This window comes from Sarcophilus harrisii, chromosome 2 (genome assembly GCF_902635505.1).
Source record: "Sarcophilus harrisii chromosome 2, mSarHar1.11, whole genome shotgun sequence".
In the NCBI taxonomy this organism is placed as follows: Eukaryota; Metazoa; Chordata; class Mammalia; order Dasyuromorphia; family Dasyuridae; genus Sarcophilus; species Sarcophilus harrisii.
In genome coordinates this window covers 393466214-393490422 of record NC_045427.1, presented here as the reverse complement: position 1 = coordinate 393490422, position 24209 = coordinate 393466214, and the positions used below count along the sequence as shown (strand labels likewise).

General features: G+C 34.5%; 1 protein-coding gene across 7 annotated transcripts in view; it reads left to right on the top strand.

Moving 5' to 3' along the window:
- Window positions 1-10769: 10769 nt before the first annotated feature.
- Window positions 10770-24209, top strand: part of PWWP2A (PWWP domain containing 2A) — a 34417-nt gene continuing 20977 nt past the window's right edge. For 3 of the 7 annotated variants that reach the window (XM_031953615.1, XM_031953614.1, XM_031953613.1), the window contains exon 1: window positions 10770-11579. In XM_031953615.1, coding sequence (XP_031809475.1) covers window positions 10936-11579 — 644 coding nt within the window. In that variant the 5' untranslated portion in view covers window positions 10770-10935. Of the gene's footprint in view, window positions 11580-12973; window positions 13400-16121; window positions 16754-24209 lie in introns of those variants that run through there. The other 4 variants (XM_031953618.1, XM_031953616.1, XM_031953619.1 and 1 more) reach the window with 4 other exon arrangements.

The following is a 24209-nucleotide window of genomic DNA, read 5'->3' as shown; positions in this document are numbered from 1 at the left end:
AGAAAACTGATAAGGAAACTTGGGCCCAGACAGTGACTTATCTAAGGTCACAATGTCAGAAGTAGAGTTAAGATTAGAAAATCTCATTTTCAGAGAACTAACTGTTCGGTTCTGCACACATATATTCTATCTAGGATGTACTGTGACATATTTAACATGTATAGGACTGCTTGCCATCTGGGGGAGGGGTTTTGGGAGGGAGGTGAAAAGTCGGAATAGAAGTGAGTGCAAGGAATAATGTTGTAAAAAATTACCCAGGTATGGCTTCTGTCAATAAAAAGTTATAATTATTAAAAATAAAATAAAACAAACAAACAAACAAAAAAAAAACTCATGTTCTTTCCATTCTACCAGAATCACAGACTGATATTATCATTTAAACCTCGGCTTAAATTTGTTCCATTTAACAAATTAAATTGTTACCCATTAACAAATTAAACTCAAATTTTAAATGTAAATAAATAAATTTAAATTAATAAAATAAGCTACCCACCCAATGTCACCTCTAAGTTCTCTGCTAAAAATTGTTTAAAATTTTTTTCATTCAGTGTGTGCCTTGTTTTCCTCATTAGCTCATGAAATTTGGGGTAATTACTGCCTTCTATTTCTTTGTATGTCCCCCCAGTAATATAAAAAAATAGTGTTGATTAATAAGAACAAGACCTCTTATATCTTTTAAAATTTTAGATAAATGTATTTTCTTGCTGTATTTCTCACCTTATTCTTTTCCAAAAGGCCATCCCACATAACAAAGAATTTTTTTAAAGAGAAGAAAGAAGAGGGAAAAAAAATCAGAAAAACCTATCAATATATCAAAAAAATCTGAAAATGTATTCAATATTTATGTTCCTTACCTGGGAACTTATCCCTGCAAAGGAGTGAGGATGAGGTAGTGTTTTCTCATATCTTAACAAAGGGATTATGCTTGTTTTTTTATAATTTTGCAACCATCATTTTTAATAGCTTTGTGATTATTGTTCTTTCTACTTACATTGTTGTGGTTGCTATGTAGATTGTCTTCTTGACTCTGCTTACTTCACTTTGAAGTAATCTTATATTAATTGATATAAAATTTGTCATGTTTATCTGTATTCATCATATTCATTGTTACATAGCAGTGAATAGTACATTCATGTACCACAGTTAGTTTAGCCATTCTCCAATCAATGAGCTTCTTGTATCTCTCCTTAAAAATTAGGCTGAATGTGTTCCTAATTCACCCTACAAAATGGGTTGTAAAGTCCATTGGATCATATATATCTAGAGCTGAAAGGGATCACAAAGGCCACGATTTTTGTCCAAATCCCCTTTTTTTTCAAATGAAGGAACTAAAGCTCTGGAAATTTAAGAAACTTGCCCAGTTTAGAGGAGGTAAACATCAGAAGCAGTGAGATCTGAATCAGCAAGGTGTTTTACCTTCAGAGCCAGTTCTCTTTCTGATTGACTCTGCTGTTTCCCAAGGACAGGGAATACGTTTGGAGTTTGGGGTTTTTTGTTTGTTTTCTTGTCAGTGTGTTCTAGGGTTCAGCTCAAATGTTACCTCCTATAAGCTTTTGCTATAAAATTCTCCTAGTAGTTATTTCACTACCACCACCACCATCCATAAATTATTTTGTATATATTCTGTATGTATTTATCTTCTTTCCCCAGGTAGACTATACACCCAGGAACTGCTTCTCTTTTTTGTCTTTGTACCCCCTAGAACTTAACACTATGCCTTGGATGTAATAAGTTTACATTAATGAATATTTGTTGAATTAGATTGGATTGAGTCTGACATCATGAATGGATTCATTTTAATAAACATTTATTAAGCACCTGTCACTGGAATAAAAAAATAGTTGTATAGAAGCAATATTTTGAGTTATGCCAAAGCAGAACTGATTTGCAAACCCAATCCCAAGGAGTAGTTGCAAAAGACACAGTTTGTAATTTCATGTTTATACCTAATCCCTTCTTCCCTAATCTGTTTATGGAAATTTTACCCATTATTTAAAGCATAGATCAAGACTCAGAATTATTATCTTTTTTTTTAATTATAGCTTTTTATTTTATACATGGATAAATTTTGATATTCACCCCATCAAAACCCTGTGTTCTAATTTTTTTCCCTTTCTTCCCTCCCTTCCCCAATTGGCAAGTGTTACAATATATGTTAAACATGTACAATTCATCTATACATATTTTCACAAATATCGTGATGCACAAGAAAAATCAGATCCAAAAGGGAAAAAATGAGGAAGAAAACAAAATGCATGCAAACAACAACAAAAAGAGTGAAAATACTATGTTATGGTCCACTTTCAGTTCCCACTGTCCTCTCTGGGTATAGATGGCTTTCTTCATTAGAAGACCATTAGAACTGGACTGAATCACCTCATTGTTGACAATAGCCATGTCCACTAGAATTGATCATCTTATAATGTTGCTATTCCTGTGTACAATGATCTCCTGATTCTGTTTACTTCACAACATCAGTTCAGATAAGTCTCTCCAGGCCTCTCTGAAATCATCCTGTTAGTCATTTCTTACAGAACAGTAATATCCTATAACATTCATATACCATAACTTGTTCAACTATTCTCCAATTGTTGGGTATCCACTCAGAATTATTATCAAGGAAGTGTCTAAACTCTAGAAGACATGATGAAGCATGTTTCTGAGGTCTTTTCAGAAAGATAATGTACTACAGATACACACACACACACACACACACACACACACACACACACACAGCCAAAGTATCAGTTTCGTTTTCCCTGACTGTGATTTAGAAGAGAGAGTTCTTGGGTGAGGTGGGGAGAGAAGAGAGAATAGTTTGTAATTCTTACTAGAGATATTTAAAAAGAAAAAAAAAAACTCTCCACAATTTTACTTTCCTTATCTCTAAGATGAAGAGACTGGCCAAAGAAATAAAAGAAAAAGGAAAAGGATCCATATGTTTGAAAATATAACAGCTACTTTCATAGTAGCAAAACAAAAACATTAAACAAATAGAAATCAAGGGGAGAAAGGAGGAGTCTACCTATCAGGGACTGAACAAATGGTATATAAATGGAATGACATATTACTGAGCCATAAGAAATGATGAAGTGAACAATTTCACACAAAACTGGGAAAATTTGTATGAAATGATGTAAATTGAAGTAAACAAAACTAGGAGAACAAGTCATATGATAACATTATAGTTGTATTTTTATAATTCCTATTTTCTCTTGGTAGGTAAATTCTCAATTATTTTATATATTCTATGGTTATTTTTCATGTAATTTCTTCTTCTGTGTCATTCTACTGGGTTTTATAAGCAATATAAAAATGCTGATGTTTTATTTTCTCTCATAACTTTACAGATATTATTATTTCAGTTGGTTTTTAGTTAATTGTCTAGGATTCTACAAGTAAACCATCATATCATCTGTAAAAAGAAAAAAAATGTTTCTTCTTTGTTTATGATTATTCTTCCAATTTGTGTTTCTTGTTTGATTGTTATAACCTAACAATGACATTATAAAGAAAAATAGCTTTGAAAGATTTTAGAATTATGATTAGTGCAATAACAAACCAAGATTCCAGAGGACCACTGATGAAGGATGCTACTAACTTCTTGATATAAAGGTAATGGACCTAAAATACAGAATGAAACATACATTTTTGGACAAAGTCCATATGAGTATTTCCTTTGCCTGACTATGTGTATTTGTTTTGAGAATTTTCTTTTTCTTTTTGTGGGGGGAGGAGGAGGAGGAATGGAAGTTAGTTAACTGTAAAAAAATAATTTAAAAATTTAAAGTAAGCTGAAGTGGTTGGAATAATTTTTTGAGTACTATTATGTCACTATTATTTTGAATTTATGATTTTCAAACAGTGTTAATGAACAGTCCATTATTAAAATGACTGATTGTACAGCACCATTTCTCAGCATACATATTTGCTTTTACTGTACTGACATATCTATCTATCTATCCATCTATAGATATAGCTATAGATATATTAGATTGTGAACATTTGAGGGCAGGGACTGTCTTGTCGCTTTATGTATCTCCAGAATTTGACATAGTGCCTGGCATATAGTAGATACTTAATCAATGTTTATTGACGGACAGGTCTGCTTATTGTTTTTGTGTTTCATGGGTTATCATTGCCAAAGAATTCCTTAGTGACCAACATACTATTGATAATGACTCTCTTTTTATTTATCCAGGTTATATCTTGGAAAACTGATACAATCTTCTGTAGGATTCACTTCTAAATCAGCTGTCTATACGGAGTCATATATCGTTGACTAATTATAAAAATCAAAATCAATATCAAATTAGAAAGATAACAGGAGGAAGAAAACTATTAGCACAATTACAAGAGCTCCAACCTGACCTATTCAAATAAGCAGTGGTTGAAAACTAGAAATAAATAAAAAAAGACATTAACTATGATCATAATTTTCTAAAAAAATTTTTTTAAAGGGATTTCTTCTGTAAAGATGGCAAAAAAGAAGATGTCTCAGCAAGCAAATACTTGATTTCCTTGCAAAGGAAGAGACAGTAGGCATGAGCAACAATATTATTTTGCAAAATGATTCAAAGGAAGAAGGTAGATTATAAGTGGTCAGCTCACAAAATAAGAAATAGGGGTGGATAGCAAAATGAGTCTACAAAAATCTTGGTATGAGGCACAACAAAGCTAGATTTTACAAGAATATTTATAAATGATTTTGGAAGAACAATAAATAGATAAAAAATGCAACATATCTGTTAATCCTTTATAATGACCAATATTAATCATTAGTGAAAATGGAATATCAATATGCATTGATGTATAAAAAAGAGTTTTGTATATTTGCCAACTTTGCCACTGTCATGAAGAATATAACCCATGTAAAAATGCATTTCCTATAAATTAAAAGATACTTAATATAGTTTTATTTGAAAGTAATATTGTATTAAATGCAACAAATCTCAGTATACCATAAGATCCTCTTAGTGAGATTCATGACCACTCAAAATAGTTTGACCAAATAATCTACATACAAAAAAAAATTTGTGAATGATTATTGTCCAAAATAAAGCATCCTTTGAGGACAACTCACTGATTTAGTTCTTATGGATTAACTCAAAACATATTTTTGGATAGCTAATACCAGTCATCAACCTGGGTCCAGAATTAATTAGGAAGAAATCAGGATGGTTTGTATTTGGGAAATTATACATTTTATAGTCCAGTTAAGGATTTGAAGTAATAGAGACATAGCACTCACTCACAGGGAATTTACTTAAGTAAAATTTATTTGTATCAAAAAATATGTAACAACAAGACCATAAGTCAGTTTTAACAGTCACTTGTAGACCTCTCTTTTCTTGAAACAAAGACTAGCCAAATCAAATCTAAGATGTAACAATAGAGAGCAATCTGAGTGCTTTCCAATATGATTTTGAGGCTTATGTGTCTTTCCCCTCAGTTATAAAGAAAGGGAGTCATTATTTTTTATAAATATATTAATCTTGACTCTTGATAGCTCTGAATATACTAATCAAAAGTAGGTTAGATTAAAATAAGCAAAAGTATTGATTCCATTTCTTTGGTGATTATAGTAGGTTCATGGACTTGGAATTAAAAGATATCATGGCTACTATCTAGTCTAACTGCTTCATTCTAAAGATGAGGAAATTAAGGCCTGGAGAGGATGGAGTGTTTTCATCTGCAATGTTAAGGAAGTATTCCCATGGATCCACTGAAGTATTTAACTTTTTATCATCTGTATTCATTAGATGAGCTCAGGCCAGCCAAAGCTTTGAACTAATTAGTTATTACCATTATCAACAATATATATTTGTTAGGGACAAATAAAATATAAATTCTGTATAAAACATTGAAATAGATAAAGTTGTTGATAAACAGATTAATACTTTTGCTTCCAAAACCAGCTGTATTCCTTAATTACTCCATTGTACATTTGAGTGTTGTTTCTGGCTGTTACTTACTGCGAAGCAATGCAACTCAGCAATTGATCAAAAAAAAAAAAAAAAAAAAAAAAGAGGAGGTTGGTGGGAAGGAAAGCACCATTAAGTCAGGAAATCTGGACCATAAAACTAGCTAGCTTTGTATTATTCTAAATTCTAGATATGTCATTTGATTTCTTCAATTCTCAAGTCTTCCCAAGTTCCATATTTACATTCCTTTTCATGTTACAAGAGTGAAATCACAGAGGACTCTGAGTTCCAAAAGATAAGAAACTCTAGTTAATGTTGTTAGGAATGAGTGATAAATAAAATTAAATTATCTCTATAGTTTCTTCTAATTGTGAGATTCCATGATGTTAAAAACACAGGATTTAGAGACTTCAGAGTGAAGTTACTGTGGCAATTGAGCCCCAGGAAGAATAATCTCTAGTTCCTAACACTAGCCAAAGACTCCTTCATTTCACTTCAGGTTTATTTTCTTGCAGCACTGTGAGTTCTGCTGAGGTGCTTCAAGGTCATTGGAACAAAGAAACTATGTAGGTACTGGCATCATTTTCCCCTTACTTCCTTTTTCAGCATCCACATCATCCACCACCCTGGTTTAGTGGTCTGAGGCTGCTTAGGAACCAGGTTTTAGTGGAAATGCCACTTCCTAAGGAACAGTACATCTAGAATTTTCCTCATTCCATCAAAAGAAAAAAAGAGAGAGTGAGAGACCTAGTTCTATCCTTGAATCTCCTTGAATCTGAAAGCTTTTCACGAATCATTTAGAGTCCTTGAAAAACCTTATAAGAGTAGCTTCTTTCCTTCATTCAGCACACACACACACAGAATGCAATTTGTCGTAAAGCAAAAGAGCAGAAAACGTAGTCTTTACAAAGTTGTGAATTTTGAATGGGACTGCACCACATGCCAAATCAAATCCCAGGAAACATTCAACTCATAGAAGCATTACAGTTTAACAGCTATCCCCACTGAATCAAAAAAAAAAAAATTCAGGAAGAATTCAGAAGAAAAGAAATTCAGACCAAGAAGTAGAAATATGATATAGAAACAAGAAAAAGTGATTTATTTATTTATTTATTATTATTTTTTTAATAGCTTTTTATCTACAGGATACATGCATGGGTAACTTTACAGCATTAACAATTGCCAAACCTCTTGTTCCAATTTTTTACCTCTTACCCCCCCACCCCCTCCCCTAGATAGCAGGATGACCAGTAGATATTAAATATATTAAAATATAAATTAGATACACAATAAGTATACATGACTAAAACGTTATTTTGCTGTACAAAAAGAATCAGACTCTGAAATATTGTACAATTAGCTTGTGAAGGAAATCAAAAATGCAGGTGTGCATAAATATAGGGATTGGGAATTCAATGTAATGGTTTTTAGTCATCTCCCAGAGTTCTTTTTCTGGGCATAGCTGGTTCAGTTCATTACTGCTCCTTTGGAAATGATTTGGTTGATCTCGTTGCTGAGGATGGCCTGGTCCATCAGAACTGGTCATCATATAGTATTGTTGTTGAAGTATATAATGATCTCCTGGTCCTGCTCATTTCACTCAGCATCAGTTCGTGTAAGTCTCTCCAGGCCTTTCTGAAATTATCCTGTTGGTCATTTCTTACAGAACAGTAATATTCCATAATATTCATATACCATAATTTATTCAGCCATTCTCCAACTGATGGACATCCATTCAGAGAAAAAGTGATTTAAAACAATATTTTCTACTCAATTCCTATGTTTGCTCTTATCTGTGAAAGAACACAGTATTGAGTGGGGAATATAGGAAATGCTCAGCAAATTTAAAAAAAATGGATGAATTCCTGATTCAGTTAGGTATGTGCTACAATTTGCAAGTTCTGTATTCTCATATATCAAGTACATTTTACAAAATATTTGTGTTCTGAAATGCAGAACACAACCATGTTAAAATAAATTTATGTACTACTTTAGAATTTACAAAGCATTTTTAAGTATCATCTTGTAGATTTTGCTCCTTATTTTATAAATAAGGAAACTAAAGCTAATAGAAGTTAAGTATTTTTCCCCAGATTATATAAAACAAGTTAGTAACAGAATCAAGAACAATCCAAGACCTTTGAGTGTTTTATTTAGAAGATTTTCCATTATATTACAATATATCTCTTTTCAGATTTATGAAACTGACTCCAGAAATATTTACATCTCTTTAACTAAGACTAGAATTTGTTGCTCAGAACTTTGGGTCAGAGCCTCTGACATACTTAGGTGTCTTTCCAAGAGGTAGTGTAAGGCACCTTTTATAATAAGTAAATGAATATTTAGGGAATATTTGCTATGTGCTCACAACTGTACAGAAGGCAAAAGTTAAAAAGAAAATAAAAAAATGTGATCCTCCTCTCTAAAGGAGCTTGCAATATAATTAAACTATAACCAGTCTCCAAAACATAAACAATTAAAGAACATAAAAAGGTTAACCTGAGTATTACTTACTGAAAGTAAGGAAAGTTCAGAGAATTAAACAAATCAAAAGAGCTAAGACAGATTTCATGGAGTTTTTTTAAAACTTTATATAGGTCTTAAGGGATAAAATAAAGCTGAAGTGAAAAGCAATCTCAGGAAAGGGGGAACAGCAAGAGCAAAAACACAGAGGCTAGAATAATAGCCTATGTAAAGGATTGTGAAGAGATTTTATGGATTTGTCTTGTCTGTAGATTGAAAGTAGTACTTAACTTCAACAGATCTGTGACCTCATTTATGTGGGTACTACCTCCAATGCAATACAGATAGTAATCAATCAATGTCTTCCCATCTTGTGTTAATCTTGCTTATTATTATTATAATATATAATAATATATAATTATTATATTATTATCATTCCCCAAAACCTCCACAGAGCAGTTATTCAATGTACTGGAGGCCTTCTGGTATCCCATTTTTGAGATACTTATATGGCATTCAGAATACTATTCCTCATCCTTGATACAATTCATGAAATAAAGTGGAAATAAGGTTGGATAACAGCAACAATCTCTAATTTATACAGCATGTTTAAGATTTACAAAGCTTTCCTTACAAAACAATCCTACAGAGAATATAGCAAAAGTATTACCTCTATTTTGCAGATGAAGAAATTGGGACTCAAAGAGCTTAAGTAATTCAACCTTGGTCACATATTAAGTAAATACTGGAGTTGGGATTCCAACTACGTTGAATGGAAAGGACATTGGATTCTGAGTTAGAGGAAGCAGATTTGAATCTGGGCTCTGCAATTTAACAGTTGTTGACTTTGGGCATATGATAATCTATCTGAACTGTACTTTCTTCATCTATAAAATTAGAGGATTGGACTAGATGATCTCAGAGGTCTTTTCCAGTTCTAACAGGTTATGGTCCTTGGGAATGACATAATAATAGGAGTGTTCTCTGATCGATTTTGTATGTACTTGGAAAATTATACAAGTAAAATCTTCATCACAAACCACAAAGAGTGCTTTCTCACCAGGAGATATCATATAGCATGATTGAATGACAGCACAGAAATTTAACTCAGAAAGCTTTATTTTAAAGAAAGGTAACATTTTACATACAATTTATTAAGTATCCACAGTGAAACAGAATGATTTCACTTTTTTTTTTTTCAAATTTAATTGTAAATAGAATCTTAATTGTAGTAATCTTTTTCAGTTTTTTCCCAGGGTCTTCAAGCCAAAGGATGAGTTCTTATAGAAGTACTATGACATTTTCCTCTTACATAAACCATGAAGCTTACTCCGAGTAAATTTTCAATTCAGAATTTGTTTTCCTTCCGTGGGGATGATCTCCAGTCCCTCATCTCTACTCCAAAATTTCTTCTTTCAACCACCTCTTTTTTGGGGGGAGAGGTTGCTCACCTTAGACACAAGGTGAAGTACTTTTGAAATGGAATTTTTACAAAGATAGGGAGATTGATGGAAAAAGAGGATACTGAACATAGGCAAAGAGAAAAGGGAGTTGAGAACAAGTGAGTACAGAGGAGAACATAAATTGTGTACACTTGATGGGAGAAGGGCTGGGATTCAGGTAAGGAGACTGTGCTGTAAACCTACAAAGAAAAAAAGATGACTAAATCCAAAGAATACTTGGGAGTTGAAGCTGGGGTTCCAAGGTACAGTTCCTTAATTCTGGAAAAACCCAGGAACATCAGTATCTATCCTGTTCACTGTATGGCAGCTCTGTGCTCAAAGATTTTTGCAAACAACAACAAAAAAAACAAACCCACTTTTTTTGTACTGATAAGGGAGATGAAGATATGAAGATAATCCTTTTTAAAGAATTCTTCTTGGTCCTAGGTTACCAAACTTTGGTGCACTCCCCAAACAAGCACATAGAGCCCCAATGTGAAGCCAGACAGATTCGTGCCTAGAAATAACATTTATTCTAAGGGTGTGGCGCAGTGCATCATGGGAACCGCTCTTCCTCTCCGTCCCTACCCTACCTTGTTCTCTTACTCCTCCATCCGCTGCCTCTGAAATGATTGGCAAGCCATGTGATTCTCTTCTTGGGAGTCAAAGAGAGAAATGGACAGACACAGCGGCAAACCACAAGACCCTTAATTTCTTCACCAGCCAATAGAAAACTTGGCAGCCCCTCCAGCCCCAAGCCTAGCTTCTTTCCTCTACTCTTCTTTTCCCGTTTTGAGCCCGCCTTCCCACTCCATCGTTTAACCCTCGACGTTTGACAACTCGACCGGCCAATGAGAAGTTCCCGCTCTGGGTGGAGACTCGATAAAGTGATGGGCATCCAATCCGGCCAATTGATCCCTCTACCTGTGGGCGGGGCGTGAGAGGCAGCCAGTGAAACAGCGACATAGATGAACGGAGAAGAAAAGGGGCGGGAAGGGGTTCTCTGAAGGAGGGAGGGGAAGGCCCTGGAACCTAGCGCTGCCGCCGCCGCCGCCGCCGCCGTCGCCGCCGCTGCCCGAGTCGGAGGAGGAGAAGCCAGAAAGAAAATGGCGGCCGTGGCTGCGGAGGCGGCAGCGACTGCAGCGTCCCCGGGGGAGGGGGGCGCCGGCGAGGCCGAGCCAGAGATGGAGCCCATCCCCGGCAGCGAGGCGGGCGCCGAGACCGGCACCGATCCCCTGCCTGTGACCGCCACCGAAGCCCTGGTTCTTGATGAGGCGGACGGCAAGCCCGCTCCTCAGGCCGATGAGCCACTGCCACCGCCGCCGGGGGAGCCCGCTCGGAGTCCCGGGGCGGCGGGCCCCGAACCCGAGCCTCGGCTGGAGCCCGACTCTCAGCGGCTCGAGCCCGAAGAGAAACCTCCCGCTCGCTATGAGGAGAGAGAACCGAAAGAGGAGGGGGAGGCGACAATAGCCCCACGGGCACCCGAGCCCTTAACGCCGCCGCCGGAGGAAGGGAAAGAACCGGCTCCCGAGGAGCCGCCGCCGCCGCCGCCGCCGCCGCCTCAGCCCCAGTCTCAGCCAGCGGCCCCGGCGCTGCTCCCGCCGGCGGGCGGGGACTCGGCTGTGGCTCAGCTGATCCCGGGCTCGGAGGTGCGGGTCACCCTGGACCACATCATCGAGGACGCGCTCGTGGTGTCCTTCCGCCTCGGGGAGAAGCTTTTCTCGGGGGTCCTCATGGATCTGTCTAAAAGGTACCGCTCCCGGGTAGGGGACCCCCGCGGCGGATCCGCCTCCCGCCCCCTTCTCTGTCCATGCGGCTGCAGGAGCTACTCGGGGCCGGCCCTGGGGCAACGTGCTTCGGGCGCTGGGGAGGGAAGCTGGCTGTGAGAGTACGCCCGGGAGGGAGATGCTCTGAGGGAAGGGAGGAGGAGGGAGGAGCCCCCCAACCTCTGGCTTCCCTCTGGCCCCCGGGCTCACAACCTCGCCAGGGATAAACGGATAAGGGCTCTTTCTGGCCATTTTCACACCACTTCTGGGGAATGGCTGGATGGACCGCGGGAGGTGGGGTACCTAGGGTCTTGGGGGCAGGGGGAAGTGGGCTGGATAGTGGGAAAGCTGGTCCACAAAGCCACTTTAACCTCCCTCCATCCCCGTTCTTCAGGAGGGGCTCAGGAAACATTCCTTCCCCCATTTCTTCTTTCTTAGAGGCATCTGGAATGGGACAGGTATGGCATCTTGCCCTTGGAAGAGGGATAGTGCATCTCTAGAGGGAGTGAAGTTGTGAAGTATCCTCATTTAGATGGTCTTGGGAGGACCTTTGGGTGGGGTTATCTTTGGTATAATTATAATGCAGTTGAGGTGATTCCATAGACAGTAGCAAAACCAAATCTCTTCCCTCACCAACCTTAAATTATTTAGAGAACAGAGGATAAAATTCATTTAATAGGTTGGAGATTTTAGTTGGGAAGGAACCTCATTAAAGCTTGCTGAACCTTGAGGGATTCTTAAGTTTAACAAGGTGCTTTTAGACTCTGTTAGGCTACATCTGACTACAAGGAAAAGAATTATACACGTGTATATTTATGATACAGATCTAACATTTTCGTAAACATTTTTCCTTTAATTTGACTCCAAAGATATACCTTTGGATATCTTATGAAATATTTAAGAAAAAAAAGACTTAACGGATATAAGATTTCTGTGGGGCCTCTAAAAAAACTAGTTTGTTAGTTTCCATGAGGGCAAGGACCTTGTTAAACCCTTGTTGCCTCTATCATCATCTCACATTGTGCAGCACATAATTGTATAAGTGTTTGAAATCGAAGGAGAGAGGAAAAATTGACAGTGGAGTAATCATGGTAATTGACTATGAGTGTTGAAGATTGTTTAGGATACTTATTTTAAAACTGGAAGATTGAAATTTTGGGACTCATAAGTTCAGCAAAACCTAACTAACCAGAGCTTCTAATTTACTTTTTGTATATCTAAATTAAGTATATATTAAGGTGAAAATAGGTGATAACGTTTTTAAGTTCAGTGTTAACTTTATTATTCCCTTCTTTTGCAGATCTGAAGTGCAGAGCCTCATTCATGGCTCTCCATTCTGTTTCTTTTAACAGCATACCTTCTGCTGATGGTATCTCACCTTCTTCTAAATGGCTCATTAGTTTGTCCCTTATCATTAGATTGACCATTTCTCAGTCTCTTCTACCAAAAATCCTCTTTCACCCACAAAATCCTCAGACATGCTGCATTTTAAAAATAGACCTACATTGTGTTCTTGAAAATATCATGAAAAAACAATATTAGCTTTTAGGGGGGAAAAAAACAAGAGGCTTTACAATTATTTACAGACTTCTAGTGACTTCAGAACTTTAAAAATGTGAGTTTATTTTGTTTCTAGTATTGAAAAGTAGGTATAGTAGAAAAAACTGGAATTGTTACAGATTCATTTACTAGGTTTTGAAGTAGAAATCATTCAGCAGTATGTATGCTATTGAATCAAACAGAACAGAGGACCAATGATTATGAGACTCTGGACTTAATATCTGCAAAAGGAAGGTACAAAAAGGTAAGTTGCTCCTGTAAATAGGATCCATATGTTATCAAACCTGAAATGATAGTGATTGTTTTGATTTGGTTTTTTAAAAATAATCAGGGTAATATATTAGTGCTTTTTTTTTTTTTTTATTGGTTGAGTGTATAGCTGGAGAATTCACTTTCTTTCACTTTGACCTTTTGCAGTTTACTATTCTTTTTGAGACTAATGAATAAATCTTAACAGGAAACACTGATTAAAAAGAAACCTTGTGCAGTTGAACTAACTACATTTTCAAATTTATTCAATAATAATCTGGAATATCTACTTGGTGCCAAAGGTTTAGAGAATTGAGTTACTGCCTCCAGAAGACTTGGTTTGCTGATGGAGGTCAGTGGTAAGGAAGTGACATAAGTAATGTAAGAAATTTTCTAAACAATCAGCACCTTGGACAAAGTAGATATTTAGTAAACGAAAATTGAATAGATCTTGATGGACCCTCACTAAGAGAGCCGACCCAATCCAATAGGCAATTAGTAAGAACCTGTTTACCAAGGAAATAAAGACTAACAAAACAATCTTTTATCTTCAGATAAGGAGGGAACCCCATGGATAAATAAATGCAAAATATTTATGAAATAAGTGGAGTGGAGGACACTTATTTGGTAGCTAAAATCTATAAATTATAGTATTTGAGTGTGTTTAGGCGTACAGAATAATCTCAGTTTAAATTCTATTGGGGAGAGGGCATCAAATATATAGATAAGGAGATATACAGGATAACTTAAAAGGGAGAGTAACATTGATATGGTGATCTAGAACTGTGACAATGTACTTGAGCTAAGCCTTGAAAGAAGCTAAGAAAGGTCAGAGTGAGGAATGAAACCCTTAATTTTGCAAGGTGAGCTGCTTTGTTTAAAAATCAATTTGAAAAAAGTTTGATTTTAAAAATATTAAATCCTTTAGCAGTTTTGTACATAGCCATCTGTGACTACAGCTATTATATGTTAGTGAGTTTTTTTCTTTACTTCCCACAAAGACAATATAAACTTTTAGTCAAATTTAAAAACAATAATTGGGCTTCTATTCAAAACAACCATAAAGTAACAGGCATAAAGTAAAGATATGTTACATTTTCCAAATTTAATTGATGGTCACTTCAAAATAACAAATAAAGCAAAGGGAAGTTTATTGAGAACTGAAATGATGAAATGGTGTTGTCACTTGTTTTTGGGGGGATCCTGGGGAAGAAGCTGAATCTTTTTGTCTCACTTAGGCCAAAAGTATCTTTTTCCTATCTGTTTGGATAGCCACTAGTTGCTCCTTGGGGGGTAGTATTATCATATTGGTACTAGAGTTAGTATGAAGAGCTATTCTTTTTAGCCCTTCTGAAGCCCAAGGATTCCACTGGTGTTCCGTCCTCCATGTATAGATTAGACATGAGCCGCAGAGTCAGACCTATCTAGCCAAATATTAGGAACAGATTTCAGTTTTAATTGAAAGACAATAAAAGAAATGTCTTTGAGTTCATCCAGTGAGTAAAAGCATCAAATTTTATTGAATTTTGAATATTTGTTTTTCTCTTTTAATCTTCCAAAATCAATGGCTGTGCCTCATTTTTAATAAGTTCTCACTGAGTCAATCTGAACAGATCGATATGCCAAATTACCAATATCATGTAAGCTATTTTTTGTTTATCCTTTTTTTATAAGGGGATGGGAAGAGAAAGCACTTGTTATAATGTTTCATTTTTCATGGACACTTGTGTCTTTACCTTTCTCTTCCTGTTGGAATTATTAATGCAGTGAGGTTTAATCAGCCATTAAAAAGCTGAAAATAAAATGTATAAATGTGAATAACATCTTTGAAGTCAAAATGGGTTGTTTATTCTGTAAAAAAAGAATGTTGCTACTATGTATCCTTTAAAACTTAAAAACATACATGATCCTAGGTTACTTTTATAGCAATAATTTTCTGAATTTATATGAGGAAACAATTTTCATAGTAGTGAACTCTGCAGCAGAGCAAGTAACACTTAAAATAAAAACTTTGCATTTGTACATGTGTGTTTCACACACAGGTGTGGTAGAGCAATGGCCTGGTATCCAGAAATTTGGATTATAGTTTTGATTGTGTAATTTTAGTACAGTTGTTTGATTTTGGGGTAAGTCATAATTTATATGGACCTTACTTTCCTCCTATATGACAAATGTCTTACCTAGATAATCAACAAGTCCTCAAGTCTTCTTTTAACTTTTTAAATCAAAAATTTTTTTCACCTGGCATAAACTATGCAGTTCCTGTCTAAAGAGCCTTAATTTTATATACTTTAAATGAGATAAAAATTTCTACCTTTTGGGAAAGTTCATATTTTAATGTGTAGTTTTTGTATTTAAAAATTTTTTGTGTGTTTCTTTTAATTTTTAATAATAGCTTTTTATTTTTTAAATGACATGCAAAGATAGATTTCAACTCTCACCCTTGTAAAACTTTATGTTCCAAATTTTTCTCCCTTCCTTTCCCCATCCCTTCTCCTAGAAAAGAAATGAGAGGGTTTCTATTTTAAAGAACCATTGATGTTGTAGATATTTTTAGATATAATTTGTAGCAAACTCATTTTGAATAAGTTTGTTAGATTATATATATTTCAAAATAACAAATCAAGATATGATTTTTTTTTTTTTGCAGAGACCATGGTGCACTAGCCTTACTTTTGGTGGGAATTATATGCAGCCAGTCTGGTGAAGCAGTGAGTAGTAGTATCCGTAGTGTAAACTAAGGCAACATGAAGGTTGAGAACATGGACCTTAGTTTGCTTGAATTTTATCAATGGGTTTTATTTTAAACCCTTTAAAACCTTTTTTAAATTACTGTCTATTTTGCATCCAGATTTTAAATTCCTAAGTTGTTTTCTGGAGTAAAATATAATAGTCACATCCAGAACATTTTCTTGTTCAAAAATAGTTTTAGGACCTGCAGCTAAAATACATTGAAAATCACTGAATGCTCTACTCCCATTGAGCATGTAGTAATTTTGTACTATGGATGCTACTATTTTATTATTACCTGTAACCATTTACGTTTTGTTGGAGGCAAAACAAAAAGTTGCAAGGTCCTTGCATGAGATGAATTTTTGAAATTTTAACAATATTTTAAAAATCTTAATTAAAAAAATAACTAATGATATTTTATCGTGCTAGGCACAGTACAATGGGAAGAGTGCTGGCTTTAGAATCAAAACATGCTTTTACAAAATCTTGGTTTTGCCCCTGAATGCCTGTATGACTTTGTGGAAATCACTTCACTTTTGTGAGCCTCAAGTTCTTCATTCTTAACATGAAAGCATCTGAAGTAGAACATCTATTAAGGTCCCTTCCAGCTCTAAATGTAAGACACTGTGTGTATGTTTGTGTTTGTGTGAAAGTGAGAGAGAGAGAGAAACAAGCTTTTTTGGGGGAGAGGGGTATCTAAATCTATAATTTAATTGGTATATCTATCTCCTTTTCTACCAGTGCTGGTTAGCCAGCACCTTTCTACAACTTTTAGTCATAGAAAACTGCCTTGGAAACATTCTATATTGTCTAGAGTCACATAGCCTATATGTCAGAGGGAAGGAATTATGAACCTAGTTCTTCCTTACTCAGAGACATATACCCCCTAATGTGATGTAATAGAAAACTGTAGGATGATAATTTCTGTTCATTCTCATTACATTGAGCATTTTATAAAAGTAAAATGATTAGATTAATTTGATAAAAAAACTAAAAACACCAAGCTTTTTGGAGTTTATATGTAGTCCATCCACAGAAGAGAGTTTGAAGTATGGACATTTCAAAATTTTGGTTGAACACTACTTTTAATAAAGGAAATTGAAATTTCTTATACTGTCTGATTTTTATTAGTTTTCCCATACATTTTCCATAAAATGTCTTATTAACTCAGTATGTTTGAGACTCTAGTTCTTTCAGTATCTTAGAAGTACCATTGTATCCCATTTATTTATTTGTTGTCAAATCTTGACCTTGGCCCATCTTTTTTTTCTTTAATACATATCCTGTATAATATCTTATAAAATGTTTATTGCGTGCAAGTTTGTCATAGTGAATTTTGAGCTCTTGAGTGTGCCTACAATGGATCTTCCAATGCTTTTTTGAATTGTTTGTATTAATTCAATATATTCCACAATTGAGTCACCACAGAGATAATCTTTATATTAAAAGAGAGCCGGATTTTTGCCCTGGCAGACAGTTTTGAAATCAGTGGAAAACAATGTACACCTTTCCAGATTCAGTCTAACCAGATTTCCTATTCGTTTTACAGAAAAACATTTGTATTGTAATATTATTCATCCCAACAGTCTGTTTAAGACTAATGATAGGAATTGGACTTATGATAGTGAATGTAGAGAACTATATTGATATGATAGAGAATATAGAGATGAGGAGACTTGTACTAACTCTGCCAACTGTAATTTTTATGGTCTGAGAGTTGTCTTAAATTATTTGAGAGCATAATGTCTTGTTTAGAGTAATATAGCTAGTTAAATATCTGAGGCTGTACAATGAACACTAGCTCCAAGGGCAGTTCTCTATCCTATACACAATGCTGTTTCTTGAGACAGATTACATCAACAAAATTATTTTTAAAAATACATACACATATTATTAATGTGGCAGGCAATTTATAAAATTGAACAATGTAAGAATTTTTTAAAGTCTACTTAGTGTTAATATTTATGAAGTGGATTATTTTCTTTAAAACATTTAAAAGTCAACCACATTTCTCATTTTTTTTTTAAATCTATACATTGCACGTCTTAAAGCTTTGCTCCAGTGACCTATTTTTAAAAGAAATGGGTAAATTCATAATCCTTACTGAAACCTCAAATAGAAATGATGTTCAGGGGGACATATTTTAGGTTATCAACTGCAAGAATAATTAAGTAACTTAAATGTTTTAAATCCTAGTGCTTTGAATTTTGGGGGGGGATATTTGAAAGTACAAAAAAGTATAAACATTTAAGATGCAGATCTTATTTTAGAAGTAGGTGAGTTGCAGTCTGCACTGCGGAGTGAGTAGGAGTGCATATACCAATGAGATGAACATTCAAAATAGTATTTAATTTATCCGGGGAATGATTTTCTCAAGTACAGTTTTTCTTAGTCTATAGTTTTCTACTTTACCATTCTTTTAATACACTTACATGTACCTTGGTTTAGACAACTTCATTTTTGGTTGTGAGAGCTTTTGGTACTTTGTAGAAATGGCAGATCTATCTAAGAGTAACTTCTTTTAAAAAAAGTCTCATAGTCTGGAGTTATTAGGACATTTCTAGGAATTATAATCCTTCTCATCCCCTTTCATACCCCTGTATCTCCAACTAAAATAATTCCAAGGATAGGATAATTCTTCCTTGACCATTAAAGTCAGCTAGTCACCTAGTAGACAAGTTAAAAAGCTATGTGTCTGTCATTGTCTGAATGCAGAGGAGAGATTTGATCACCTCAGTATTTGGTGACTCTTAATCTCTGTTTGGGTCTTAGTTTTTCAAAGAACCTATGCTTTTCATTGCTAATAGAAACTAAAAAGTGGATACTTTGAAGTTAAATGGAAATACATAAAATAATTAGTTTGAAAAAATAAATCATGATTTATTTTCTATTTGCTATGGAATATTTTAATCCTTTTAATAGTTGGCATACTCCTCCAAGCATCTCTTGCTGAGCTAACATTATTTTAGTAGATTTAAACTAAAATGAAAAACTAAGTTAGTTATTGGTAACTAAAAATCCAGAGATAGAACTTAATGGTATTCTGACCCAAGCATTTGAAAACTCTTGTAAATGTTTATAGTTTTAAATGAGAAAGCCCTTTGATGGAACTGTTCATTTTCTGAAAGAACTTTCGGGTGCCTGGTTAACAATGTTATCCTCTTCTGAATTAGTGTTTTCTCTCTTAATAAAAGAATAATCATGTTATTAACCTAAAACATATTATGGAAGAAGTCAAAATTGGAAATAGCAGGAAATATGGAATGAAACACTTTGGATGGTGTAGATAGCCATATTTTAATTTAAGAAAGACTAATAACAATTTTTTTAAGGCTCTATTTTTCCCTTAGTGTTTTTAACACAGCCCTGGTACATAGTAAATTCTTAATAAATGCTAATTGATTAAAAAACCAAATATTTAAATTGTTACTGTTTTTATTTCATTTCCTAGCCTATCCTATTTTCTTTAAAGGATTGTTCTGAAACCACATGTTTGAGAGCTTTAAATCATTCAAGTTTTTTCACTATCTTCAAATGAGTTCTGTCCATCATCAACTATCTATCTACCCGTGATTCCTGTGATGGGGTAATGAGAAGAAAGGTTTCTGCTTTAAAATAACTTTCCATGATTAAATAGATTTGCCCCAAAGGTAGAGGTTCTTAAAAGTTTTTGTGTCACATACTCCCATTGCCATGTGGCAAAAACCTATGAACCTTTTCTTAGTATGTTAATTTTTAATTGATAATTTAAGGAAATGGTAAATATCAGAAGTGAATGAAAATGAAGATGTAACCTTTTCTTCCCATCCAAGTTCTTAAGACTTCTGAAATCTATTCATGGACACTCCCCTCCAGTTGCTATGTTTCTAAAGGATACTTTTTTTGGTATATGTATGAGGCATAACTTTGTAGCTGAGTTCTTGAATGAACTTGAATGAATACAGGCTAGCTTTGTGAGAGGTCCCTCATCTTGAATAGACTGGAAGGAAAATCTTCTCAGGAAATTATACTTAAGTTAAAAAAAATTTAAGCTCCAAATTCTCTGTGGCCTTCCCTCTACCCCCCCCCCCCCCCCCCCCCCCCCCCCCCCCCCCCCCCCCCCCCCCCCCTTATTAGGAAGGCAATAAATCATGTAAAACATTTCTTAGGAAATTAACTAACTGGATCGTCGCATGTATAACTAAGAGCTTATGGAGTAAAAATTGGAAGGTTCCCATCTTCTTAGCTTAACCCCCAATTTCTTAGGCAGGTAGATTGTATGATAATAGTGATTAAAATTAATATTTTTTTCCCCTGTGTTTTTTGAAAGCTTAGTATTAGGAAGAGGGAGATCATTTTTAAGGACACCTAAACCTTATTCTTAGTATTTTTGTTTGTAGTTTAAAATGTCCCACTCTGAGTTATAGTTTTTATTTTTAACATTCACTGTGCATTTAATAGATAATTTACTTGATTGTTGCTAATCTCTTAAAAAGAATATCTGTCTACCCCACATGCCTCTTACCACAAGCTCCCTAAGGGTAGCAACTTGTTTTTATGCTTGGTATTCTTCCAAATCTCTTACACAATGCCTGGTTATCTATTTGGTGCTCAGATTTGTGCTTTGGTGAATGCTGATCTTATTTATGGTAGTAGTCCACTAATAATAATAATAATAGCCTATAGTTTATATATATAAGATTTACAAAGAACTTCATATATATTATCCTTTCTGGCTTTAACAGTTGGCCAAAGTTTATTATTGATAAAAGTTTTTGCTAACCAGAATGCCTTTTTTAATAGTACTAAGTAATAATAGTACTATTATAATAATACATAATATTACTGTATTTACAATATATATAGTACTATAATAAGTAAATATAGTACACAGTTATAATAATGATAATCAAAATAACAAGCAGTCATATAGTGTTCCGGGTACTGGGTTGAGCATTATCTCACTTGATCCTCACTACAATCTTAAGAGGCAGATGGTATTATCCTTTTTACAGTTGAAGCTGAGGCAGACAGTGACTTGCTTAAGGTTCATAGCAAATTAAATGTCTAAGGCTGAATTGAAATTCTGTTCCTCCTGATTTCAGGTACAGTTCTTAGATTATGACTACTTAAGTCTCCTTGTGAAATAGGTCTGAATAACATTCTGAGTTAGTGGTTTTCTTTTTGTTCTGCATATAACTTATTTTGAAATTATTTGTAAATATAATTTATGAAATTTGGTCATTGTAATTCTAGAACTCTTTAGTTTTAAGTAGAAAATAAAAATAAGATAAAGTCTTTGGCCCAGTGCAGATACTTGGTTTAAATAAGTCTAGCATAAATACAACCTTCCTTATTCAAAGAAAGATGCATATTAAAGTCAGATTGTCTTCAACTAATCTTGTGATAAAGTTTATCATTAATTTTTAATGCTTCTACATGAGGCAAATTGTAGAAAATTTCTTGATAGTGAATAAATCTTGGGAGAATTTTTAAACAAGGTTTCAATATGCAGTACTGCTTTTTAACCTGGTTGGCTTCACTGTCTGTACTTTTTCTTAAGAAAAATGAATTCTGGGAGGAACATGTTTTTTAACATGTTCCTTTTATCTTCTGTTGATCTTTCTGTTATTTTCGGAAGAAATATGGTCTAATTACCTTTGGGAAGTGAAGAACCAATCTCTTCCCACCTTGTTTTTGAGTCTTGAGTTGATTACTAACCTCTTCAATCCTTTCCTAATAATAAGTTTAATACTTTAAAAGAAAATTATGTTAACTGGAAAAAAATATTTTAATTGGAATGAAGCCTATAAAGACAATCAGTTCATCATGGACAAATTGATCTAAACAGGAACTAGAGGAAACTAGATACAGGTCTAAGTATGATTGGATTTGAGGCTAATGAGCAATTTGAACATACCAGTACCATACCATCAATACCACTTAAGAATTTGGATCAGGAACACACATCTGTGGTTTTTAAAGGCATAGAATAGTCTTTTTTGGCTGATTTATTGTATTTTTTTGTTTCCACATTATATTAGTAAGTGCATTTCAAGTGTTACAAACTGTCTCCAAAAGTAACAGTGTTGTACTGACAATAATGGGGTAGGGGTGGAGTGGAGGTCAGATGACCAGAAATAGAGTCATTTTTTAGGGTTGTTTTACTAACATAAAATCTGACTTGAGGGGAAATGCTAGAACCTTTTGGAAATAATTATATTCCATATACTGATTCTCTCCCTCTTCTCTCTTTTTACAAGGTAGCACTAAGGCTTACTTGTTTTTTAAATAATCAGATGGAAAGAATGAATATTAAATTTTAAACAATTGGCTTAGTTGGAAGATTATATAGGTATTTTACACAGACCTTTTTTCTTTTTAATTTGTTGTAGCATTGTACTGCTTAACCATTTTTAATTTAGCTCATTCTTTTTCATTTTCCCATGAGTTCATCATTCCTTTTCTTTGCCTTGCCTTTCACTTCTAGGCCTTTACTTTTAGCTTTGATACAAAGTGTTTCTCTTATGTTTCTCTTAAACCCCTCTATGTGGGCTTTACTAGTAGACAAATACTTCTTGAAGTACAAGATAGCTTAGGAACAACACAAACCCCAAGAGTATGTTTCATCTTATGTTACAAGTAGAGCTGAAGGAAATTTGACCTATATTAAGCACTTAGCCATGTGTGCCTTTCCATTTTACCATTTGTCCTAAAATGGAAAACTTATAGAAAAAAAGACTTAGAATTTTTAAGAGGCTGTAAAATGTTTTTTTAAAAACTATTATTTATAGTTTTAAATACTCTGTTGAATACCTTTAATATAAAAATCTCTGGAATAATCTAATCCACAATATTTAGATCAGCTTGACAATCTTTAGTATTTTGAGTTAGATTTTATATGATTGTTAAGGCTCTTAATTGGATTTAGAAGGCATTTCTTGTAGAATTTTCCATACAGCTTAAATAATTAAATAATGTTCATATTATATAACAGTTATTTCCAACCTTATAAAGAGGAAACAAAACTTAGCCATTGGCAGATAGTTCAGTCTTTTTCAGTTCTGTGTAATTTGGGAAGATTACCATTAAAACTGTTTCTTAATGTTTGGTCAGTAGATTTGTAAAAACTATTGAGGGGAAAGGACTAGGTGAGTTCTTAATAAAAATTTTTTTTTTCCAATTGAATCAGTTAATTTTGATACTCCTGAGTAAGTTTAGCACCTTCTATCATCACTGGACTTTTAAGACTTAATTCATACTATTTCTCTATACTCTGATTAAAATGGCCTATATGTATTTCTCTGAGCATTCTTTATGGAGTGGCTGGTACAGGCCTAACTCCTAAAATGCTACTTCTCTTTCTGCCTTTTAGAATATTTAGTTATCTTTAAGTAAGTTTCATTTTAAATACCACCTCCTATAAGAAGCTTTTTTCTGAGTTCTTCAGACCACATACTTTCTCCTTCCTGAAATGCTTTGTGCTTACTTTTGCTAAACTAAGATTGTGCCTCCCAGTAGAAAGCTAACTTCTTGTAATAATAGTGCCTTGAACATAGTTGGCACTTAATGATAATTATTTTGAATTAAACTAATGCCCTTTTTGTCTTAGGAAGTTTTAAATATGTTTTTCAAGTATATTAATGGCATGGTATTGTAGAGCAGCTGGAAATTGCTAGTCTTGGAGTCATCAGACTGAATGAAGTTCAAATTCTGGCTCTGACACTGACTGTAAGACTTAACAACAAGTCCCTTCTCCATCCCTTTCTAAATTGGGAATGGTGATATTTGGACTATTTACATCTCAGAATGATTAAGAATAAAGGTCTTTGTAAATCACAAAGTGCTATACAATGAGTTAATTTGCATTTTAACACTTTGAAAGATATAATTTTATTGTGAATACTCCTTCCACTGATACAGATCAAGATTTTTCTATGTGTCTTAAATTATCATAGCTGAAAATTTTATTTTTACTTGGGAGCCACTCTTCTGTTGATGAGTATCTCTCCATTTATTCAGATTAATCTTGCCTCAGTAGGCTTGTTACTTGAACCATTTTTGTAATAATTTGGAAAATTCAGCCATACTTC